This window comes from Ascaphus truei, chromosome 10, assembly GCF_040206685.1.
Source record: "Ascaphus truei isolate aAscTru1 chromosome 10, aAscTru1.hap1, whole genome shotgun sequence".
NCBI lineage: Eukaryota > Metazoa > Chordata > Amphibia > Anura > Ascaphidae > Ascaphus > Ascaphus truei.
This window is the reverse complement of record NC_134492.1, coordinates 33,631,636-33,641,870: the sequence shown is the minus strand read 5'-3', so window position 1 is coordinate 33,641,870 and position 10,235 is coordinate 33,631,636. Positions and strand designations below refer to the sequence as shown.

Below are 10,235 nucleotides of genomic sequence, written 5' to 3'. Positions count from 1 at the left end.
ATAACATATACCATATACCTGTTCAGTGCTTCCTCTTGTATTTATACAGTTGGCTAATTTCTGATGTAAATAAAGGTGATCTTGAGGCATACATACATACATACCATATCGTAATATAAGCAATTTACAAATGCCACATAAGGGTGCAGTCCCTGCTGGGACCAAAATGAACCACTAACATGTTTAAGGTGTGAAATCAAGGTAACTGATACAAAAATCATATACCTATAAATATTTTCATAACCCTTTGAGTGTGTAGTGTGTGCGCTCTCCTGAGTGCTGAAGCCTTTTCAGAGTTGTTGGTGCTAGCAATGTTCAAACCCCAATAACTTTCATATTCTTAATAGAAACCTAGACAAATTATATTTGATTTTTTTCAGCAGAACATTTACATTAAAATGATATTCGTGGTTTAAATGTTACTTTGTCCTATTACAGGAATGTTAGTCCAATTTACAAAAACAAAACATTGAATAAAGTCAAGTGATTAAATCCTTCATTTGATGTCACACTTAAAACTGTTACTGTACTCTACTTGCCCGACTTCCAAGGAGTTTACATAAAGTGTCAATTTACATGCCTTTGCCCAGTCTCTCGCATACCTTTCAGGGTGCTGGATTCAAGCAGGCTGGATAAAGCAATGATGGAAAATGATGAGCAGCAGGAACTTGTGTAGTACAAAACAGCAATCTTTATTTGAACATCAGGTGTGTTATCTCTTCACGTTACACTCTTATTTTGCATAGATCTGCCATACTTGTATGTTAGGACATATTCGCTAGTTACTCTCATCGAATACATAGGGAGGTACTGTAGCTTGTATCTGAATAGTACACTGAACCTGCCCTCTTCTGGGAAACGCCATGTTGACCAATTCCAGTTGGATCCGTTGTGGGCTACGACTCACATCCATCCGTCAGGGGATCCTTATCCCAGCTCCATGCTCTGATTGTCACTTCTGAGCATACTGAGGCTGAGTTAGCTGTGGACCAGCTGCATGGGCCGGAAAGACTATGGCCTCAATTCCTTGGCTGCGGGACCACTATAAAGACACCGGCTCCCACATACATATATGCACAGTGTTTCTAGTGGTCATCTTTCAGGGGCGCCATATCAGTGGGGTACTTTCCCTGACTGTAAAAATCAATAACCAGGGACAGATCAAATATAACTTACCTATACACGTGAACTTATATACACAACTACAGTGAGGCTCCTCCACTCATGAATCCCAGAACCTTCTACCAAACATACATACCCAATCAGTGACGTTTTATAACTGGGCAAAAAGTGGGCGTGGCTTAGCTTTTGTCAAGTCACCAAGGACCATGTGAGGTGAGGGGGCGTTACCCGGTAGGAGCCCACTTATTTGACCCCGTATGGATGTTAACCCCTCACTAACTAGTGCTTCCTAAAGGGGGGCTACAGTTAAAGAATTACTGTTCAACACAATGCTACCAGAACATTCAAGCATATTATTTGTTAAGCGCCTCACCAGTTTAATATAAAATTACAGAAATACATATACACCTCACAAAAGGGATAGGCACACCACAAATATGCCCCAACGTTTTGGCTACCCACTGGAGCCTTAATCAAGGAGCACCCTCTCCAGTAGTCTGGTTAATACAGTACTTAAGAGTGCGATACAGATATTGATCCTAGTTTTACAAAATGTTTACAGGAGGCTCCCATGTACAAAGTTTTACAACTTTATAGGACCTTCCCAATAGACTCTACCCTTAGAAGCAGCCATATTGAATGCCCATATGGAAAACAATATGCCCCAGAAAAAGAAAAAAAAATTGTGGGATATTGTGCTAGCAAACCCCACCCAAGATTAAGACGGGATCTCCCCCACCCCAAGTAAATATAACTCTTTCCAAACTCACCCAGATCTGAGAAAAAGATCCAATATTAGTGCTCATCTTCCCCCCAGTTGCTGCCATAATTAAAGAGGGGAAGAAAAAAAAAACCTACCAGGGGATTTGACAGAGGGGAAACCCGGCCCAATATCCAAGGCCACGCTTATAGTGCCGGCGACAGCGACGTCGCGTCAAAACAAATGAATTGAGGCCGTTGCATTCGCTTATAGTAGGAGCGTCGAGACGGCTTGGTCGCGATCGCTGGAAGTAACTTCAATTTGATTTTTCCAGCGACCGCAGCGTGACGTCAGCGTCGCCGGCACTATAAGCGCGGCCTAATGGTTGATGTCCCATCTTTGTTTCAAAAGGAGGTAAAGATGGTCCGTTATGTTATACAGAAACCCAGTGAAACTTTTAGGTCAGTAATTTATATTATCCAGCACTCACGTGTTCAAATGGTGAACTGAGGCATGGGGTTGGTGTGATTTCCAGAGGCTATTCCAATTGGTGCAAAATAACCACGTGCTGAATAAGAGTTTGCATAGGTAAAGCTCCCTCGTCCCCCATCATCTTTATTGGGCCTGTAAAAGAGAGAGGGTGGTATAGAGCAGGGGTGCGCAAAGTGGGGGGCGGGAGAATTTTCAAGGGGGGCGTGGCGGCTACAGAGGTCCTGCGCTCTCCCAAGGCAATTAAATGCCAGGGGGACAAAGGCGCAAGGCCCCTACAGTTTCTCCTAACTTATCTTCGGCGACATGTCGCCATGGTAACAAGCATCAAATTACGCCGCGCATCACGTTGACATCACATGACCCCGCGATGTCATTTGACGCCGGAGCCGAGAGGGAGCAAAAGATTTTTTTTTTTTTAATGTGCGCACCCCTGGGTTTAAGTTTCAGTGAACAATTGTCTTGACAAATACCCCCACCCATTCAGTGATTTCTTAATACACCAAACATTTGCTTTAAGTCTGATCACATTTGTTTAAGGAAGACCATCACATTTTAAAATGGTTTTCAAAAATGTTGTTTTGCACGCTAATGGGGGAATGAACCTTTAATCAGCAATGTTTACTAAGCCAAAAAAAATCAACACAGAGATACAGTAATCATATATTATCATGCTGCACCACTGCATTGATGTCGCCTCTCTGGCACTCAAGGAGTTCAATTATCCAAACCACCGTGTTTTATCCTGTAGGCACTAGAGTTATCTACGTGACCATGTACTTTAGTTTTGGTTCTACAAGTTTTGGCCAAAAGATTTTGGACTTGGGGGAAAATGTGAATTTAAAGTAAAAAAAATCATAAATGTCTGTTTGTTTACTTCCTTCCTATTTATGCAATAACAATTTATATCATACATTCTGGTAGAGAGTACAAATAGATTAAATGTTGGTATCACTGCCAGTACAACAGATTAGGCAGAGAATGAGAATACCATCTGAGCCAAGTACCCATGTTATATATAAGCCAAAAGAGAATGGTGTTATCAACACAACTGGAACGGTTAATCATTACATATTCTGAGCGAGTAGGACTGGAGACAGGTCAGATGGCTGTATATCTCCGATCCCATTTATAGTTATGGAACTTGTACCCAACAGGTAAACCAAGTAATTATGTATTTGTACTCTTCAAGTATGGCCCACCTGAGAGCACATGACCTGCAATACTCCACTCGCAAGTGGTCCCATGCTTCACCTCTGCAGAGGTCCCTCAAATAATAATAATGTTCTTGTATTTTTTTTTTTGTATAGTTTTACGTAGCACTTTACAGAGACATTTTGCCGTGGAGCTTACAATCTATGTTTTTGGTGCCTGAGGCAAGTGACTTGCCCAAGGTCACAAGGAGCAGACACCGGGAATTGAACCAGGCTCCCCTGGTTCAAACTCTCATTGCCAGTGGCGTTACTCACTGAGCCACTCCCTCTCCCTATGGACAATATCTCCTCTCCAGAACACGGGTTAATAGACAACTCGTAAGCTGCCCCTTTGGAAAGGTCCCTCAAATGAGTTAACATCTCCCCTCAATCCGTCCCAATATACCAACCGACATGAACAGCAAACAAGTGGGCACGGGACTTAGATATGCAATCACGGTTAAGGCCTGGGACATAGTAAGCACTTAGGTGCTGCTGCTCGCTCTTGCTTGCTGCCACTCGCTCTACCAGGAGCTTTTTGCTGTCCTGGCAGAGGAGACAGCAAGCGCGCTTGGGAGGCGGGTATCACTGTGTGTGTGTCACTTGGTAGCTGTCAGTGTGTTTGTGTGTCACTTTGAAGTGGTCTGTGTGTCACTGGTGAACCTGTGTGTGTGTGTGTATATATGTGTGTGTGTATATTATATAATATTTTAAAAATTAAATGTTGTGAGAATAAATTATTTATTAACATTGTGCAACTTTCATAAATATATTCACACACACACACACACACACACACACACACACACACACACACACACACACACACACACACACACACACACACACACACTCTGCCGGACCGGCTGCAGACCCATTGGATGGGAGCGGTGACGTGACCGCTCCTCCGCTTCCCCGAGCGGCAAATTTCAAACTTGTCTGTCTCGGGGAAGTTTCTCAGCCTCCGCATGCTTGCTGATGCGAGAGGGAGAAACTATAGCCGCGCAGATAACAGATGCAGAGGCTTTGTGCATCTGTTAAGCGCGGCTCAGCGACGCTGAGTGCACTATGTCCTGGGCCTTATACACATAGCTACTCTAGTCAACTCACCTTTCTCCTCTGCAAGGTACCTCCAATGAATTAATATTAACCATTTACTCAATTGCAATCATATCTATACACTGTCACCACCCAGGACATGAAAATAATATGTCAAATTAATATTTGCCAGGGTCCCAGGTCATTATAGGGGGAGAGAAAAAAAAAATCAGTTGCAGCAAAATGTGTCCGAAAATGTAAATACTCTCTCTCTCCAGAGCATGCAACAGTTCATTCAGAGCCTAAATCATTACTTATTAAATGTTTTTATATATGTAAAAATAGAGTGCTTAAGTTTCAGAAAAAAGGCGTATAACAACATAGAGTTACAATAACTGCAGAACAGTTTATCAAAATAAAAAGGATATTATAAAAGAAAACGCTATACATCACCATATGTCTTCTCCCAGAGAGGTCACTGGCAGGAGATGAGATATCACGTGTTTTCTTCCAAAACACTCCTCTTGTGAAATCTAAATTTTCATAATCTTTTGCTACTCTTTCCCATTGAAACAACAAGCCCATCCCCTGTCGTAAATCAGCTGTGAGATTGTCGTAAAACTGTCAGAATAAAAAACCTCCTACAAAATTACGTTTAAACTAAACACTTCCATTTCTAAATGTATTCATAACTTTCCTTAATTAATACTTAAAAACACGTGAGTCACAACAATACATTCAGGCGCTCATGGTGGACACAACAAAACATGACCATCTTACCACTAAACCTGTGCGACAAATTAATATCTGTTCCCCAGTACCTGCCATACCTCCCATATCTGGACCCCTTGCCTAGTCAACCTGTCACGAATGCACATACAATTTTGATATATGTCAGCATCGCTGTCAAGTCCGATTCCATGTTTCATATCTTGGGATGGCATAGGATAGTTCCACCCCTCTTGTAATCCATAAACCTCTTTCAGGGAATGCTTGAAAAAAAAAAACCTTGTGTTTATGTCAGAGTCCCTGTCTGGCAGGACATATGTCCCTATCTCTAGAAAATAATCAGATTTTACCACTAGGCCTGCAAAAGGTGTTAACATACCATAAACCCTGTCTTTGTGCTTTTAGCACCCAACTTTAATCAAGCCCCTTTGAAGCTCCCATAGGATTCATGACAAGTCAGAAACTCCAAATATTGTATTTTCAACTTCAAACTGTAGCTCATTAACCTTTGAAGCACCAGAAAGATTAAAATACCTAATTGTGACGATGGGGAGGATTTGGCCCGGGATTAAAGGGGTTACACCCCAATTGGCCACCCTCTACCCTCGCCTGGGAAGCAAGGGGTTAACTGGACTGAGGTCCAGTAATGTGTTTTTACCTCGCTTCAATATCCAAATGCTTATTCCCCTGTGTAACTGTATTGTGTTATCCTAGTGTTTGCACCCACACGTACACTAGGGTTGCTGCGGGAGGGAAAGGGTTAATGTTAAAACAGTGATTCTAGCCCTTTGTTTAAATTACCCTCAAAGATGCCTGCCTACTAAATGCAAATGGTCAGGAGAGCGACCAAATGGGTAGGAAGCAGCCCCTGATCAAAGGCTACCTGTTTGCAGGAAGCTGGAGTGGATTGTGAGCGTTATAACTCACACTTACAAACCATAGTATCCTGCCATGTGGTAGACCGGCCAAACGCCTCTGATTTAGGAGTGGGGCTACAGAATGAGTGACCTTATTAAATATAAGAATATTATGAGATGTCCTCGGCTGAACATGCTAAGAGTTACATATGTGTATTCGTGGGACCAAGCCCCAACTAACGAATTCAGACACCTGAGGTTTAGCCGGTTCGAATAGACAGATATTAATATCTCTCTTAATTTTAATATTACACTGTAATATTTAGTCTCGTTGGGAGCGTCATGCGTTCCGGAATGTATTAATATGTCTCGCGTGCCGGTAGGTACAACTGAACTGAAGTTATGAAGTTATTTAGATAGGAAAAGCAGTTTGTAAACGTCCTTGGGTGGGAGGAGTTTTACTCTGGGGAAAACGGTCAACTTCACCGCTGATTTATGAGAGGGGCTGGGTTTAGGTTGTGTTCAATGGGAAATAATTGTATAAGAACCAGGCTCAGCCTATGGCTATTGTCTTCATGCCAGAGGTCTTTCATGTCTTTCGTGTCTTGATGATTATGAAGATTGCTGTATGAACTGCCAGTCCAGATGTGACTGTTTCATCATTTCCATCTTAAGCGAGTGTCCATATTTTGCCTGTTATTTGTATATATCTCGTGTGTTCACCTTTATCAAGGAATAAATTATATTTTATCATATCTAAGTCTCGTCCCAGTTCAACCCAGTTATATATATATATATATATATATATATATTATATATTTTTTTTGTGTATTATTAATAGCCTGTCGCAAAGCTCCTGTCACACTAATATCACATGATATTATTATGACAGTACTGGTTGATCGACAACAATAATTACACTTGCACATCTACAGTAATGTCTGTATACTAGCAGAGATAGGCGAGATGGACTCACTATTACTGTATGTATGCGAGATTATAGATTTTTTTTTTCTTTCATATTTCCAACATAACCAAGGGTGTGTGTGTTGTGAAGTAATACATTAACTTGAAAAAACTGGAAATAATTAACTGTCACTTTGACAAACACACACACACACACACACACACACACACACACACACACACACACACACACACACACACACACACACACACACTTTTTCCCCCATGTTAAACCACCACATACAGTATGTATGTGTTAGTTCAGTTTTTCTACCCAGCTGGGACTGATTGATTTACAGACAGGTAAGATGGTAGTGATAAAAATATTTGAATCTGAAATTCTGTATATTACCCAGTCTCCGGTAACTGAACCCAAATAGAGGAACTAGTCTGGACTGATTGACTGAGTGAGACAAGCTAGATAGTGGGTGGGTGACTTGTCTCTGCTCAAAAGTCTACTGTCGTGGTCTAACCAGTCACACCAATTTGTACAGGCATACCCCGGTTTAAGGACACTCACTTTAAGGACACTCGCGAGTAAGGACATATCGCCCAATAGGCAAACGGCAGCTCACGCAAGCGCCTGTCAGCACGTCCTGCACAGCAATACCAGCTCCTTACCTGTACCGAAGCTGTGCGCAAGCGGGGAGACTATAGAGCCTGTTACAAATGCGTTATTTACATCAGTTATGCACGATTGCATTACAGCACATACATCGATAAGTGGAAAAAAGGTAGTGCTTCACTTTAAGTACATTTTCACTTTACATACATGCTCCGGTCCCATTGCGTATGTTAATGCGGGGTATGCCTGTATATATAATTGTATTATTATTCATGCCTCTCTGTCATCTCCCACACTCCCTTTCGTTACCAAATTGCAGCGGGGGAATAAAATATCGCAAGATCCAAGGCTTGTAGGAAACCAAGGTTTTGCCTCAATTTCTCCTCTGTCCCAACACAGATTCGAGCTTTGAGGAAAAAGTTGCTCAGAATCTACAGTTGTGTTGGACCCAGAGAATCTGGACTTTATCATCCCTAGTAAGCATTATTCACAATCCCTCCCTTTCCTGTCACATCAGCAGCATAGACTAACTTGGATTGTGAGGATCTGAGATTTCAACTCTACCAGTGCAAAGTACACATTATGATTGAGGGAAATCACGTCCGTCACAAAAACAGCCCTGCCCATGTACTTTATTCAAGCTACTGTACGTCAATATTCACTAGTCTTAAAGTGTGAGTCACGGCAGCACAGTTTATATAAAGTTGCACTTTGGAGGAAATTGTTTTTTTTTTATGACTTTCTCCCAATCTGTTTTTTATATCTCAAATAAATAATAGAGATCTTTCTAAACCACATTTAATACATTTACACCTTTTTTTAACCCTCTTCTGGCACAGAGTATGATCCTTCAATGCTGGAAAGGCTATAAAATGAGAAGCCAGGACAATTTCAGCCCTCTGTTATAGGACCCGCAATACAAACCAATGCCAAAATGGTTAGGACAGCGATTACTGTGCCGCAAGAACAAAATTACTTCCTTTCCTTAACTGCTTTGCTGGTAAGTCATGTATTCACAGATGCATCTCTAGACATTTAAAGGTCAATATATATATATATATATATATATATATATATATATATATATATATATATATATATCCCTTAATTTAACCTCTTCCCTGCCGGTGGGCTTTACCCCACACTTCAGAGCAACCCCTCTATAGTATGGCGATTGGCTGCCAGGATGGGCAATGAGTTAATCCCACCCATTTTTTTCTAATACAGTATTTTGCTGCATTTAACACTTTCACTGCTAGAGCAGACAGCAACACAATGGGTTGACGAATGTACCCTTTTTGCCTCCAGGAGCATACAAGGCATCCCTTTGCAAATTCGTATGCATTCCACCCTGGCAACCAAGGAATTAATTGCCAGGTGACCTTTGCCTTTCACCAGGTAACACCGCCCTTAGTAGAAATGTGCCTCCTAGTGGTTATTACTGCATGCAACAACTAAGCTGTACCTTATACCCACCAACTACAGGAAGACTACATGTTTTGGGTCCTATAGGAAAAGCTGTACCTACAAAAGCATTGTGTGTGTGGTAAAATGCATAGGTTAGGGGGATTTCCACAGGAACTGCTTGCAAGCACCTCTATCCAGCAAGGATTAGAGGAAGACAGTGGTACCAAGTATTCATGCCTGCAGTGCCAGTGTGCTACTGTAGATACATTTGGTTACATTCCTGCTCATGTGTTCCAGCCCTTGTGGTCCCAGATCCCTTTAATTACGCAACAAATAGTTCCAAAAAGTATAACAAAAGTTGTACAGATAAATAATACCGCTGAATAAATCCTGCCCATCTGATCATGCCTTTTCTAGAAATAGACGGGGGGAAAAAACCCCAGACTAGACAATCTAATTTCTTTGTTCTGACCACAAACAGGATTATCCTGGACTACAAACCCCATTCAATAGGAGATCATGGCACCTGGCACAGCTTCATGTAAATGCTACTCGGGGTATTTCTCTCGCTGTAGACACCCGGGGAGGGTCATTTAAATACCCAAGCAGCATCCAACCTACAAAACGACTGGTCCCTCCCAGGACAAAACTTTCCTTCTCATGCCGGGGACTTCGCTATGCCACACAGCCAGCCCCGGCCGGTCCCCGCCCAATCCCGGCCCCCTGTGTACAGTACCTTGCTGAATACCTCCAGGTCATCGTCCTCGTCAAACCGCAGCGTGTCCGGGGACAGCGGCAGTGCGGTGAGGAGCGCGCTGTGCCCCGGGGTGATGCAGCCGGGAGACACCGGGATACACGGCGCCTCGGGCTCAGCCTCCATCGCTGGCTCTGATGCTACCCCCTCCTCGCTTGACAGGCAGGCGGACGGGCAGCGCTGCTCCCTCCCCCTGGTGCCCTGCTATTGGCTACACAGTCCCTCAGCTGCCATCTAATGCGCAGGACCGGAAGTAGTGAATGAGAGGCAGCCGTTGCCTAGCAACAGAGAGTAGCGCTAGTCTGGTGTCAGTGTCGGGTGTTTTTTCATACAGTATATATAGTTTTGACAGCAACCTTATTAGATAGGAAACCTGGTGCCCAAGGGCCTACATTATATATTAATTTATAAAATG

The 10,235-nt window shown here is 42.6% G+C and overlaps 1 protein-coding gene across 1 annotated transcript in view; it reads right to left on the bottom strand.

Moving 5' to 3' along the window:
* Positions 1–10,011, bottom strand: part of SNX7 (sorting nexin 7) — a 77,166-nt gene extending 67,155 nt beyond the window's left edge. The window contains exon 1 of the mRNA XM_075616483.1: positions 9,803–10,011. Within this exon, the coding sequence (XP_075472598.1) occupies positions 9,803–9,946 (144 nt within the window). The 5' untranslated portion in view covers positions 9,947–10,011. The remainder of the gene's footprint in view (positions 1–9,802) is intronic.
* Positions 10,012–10,235: the final 224 nt, after the last annotated feature.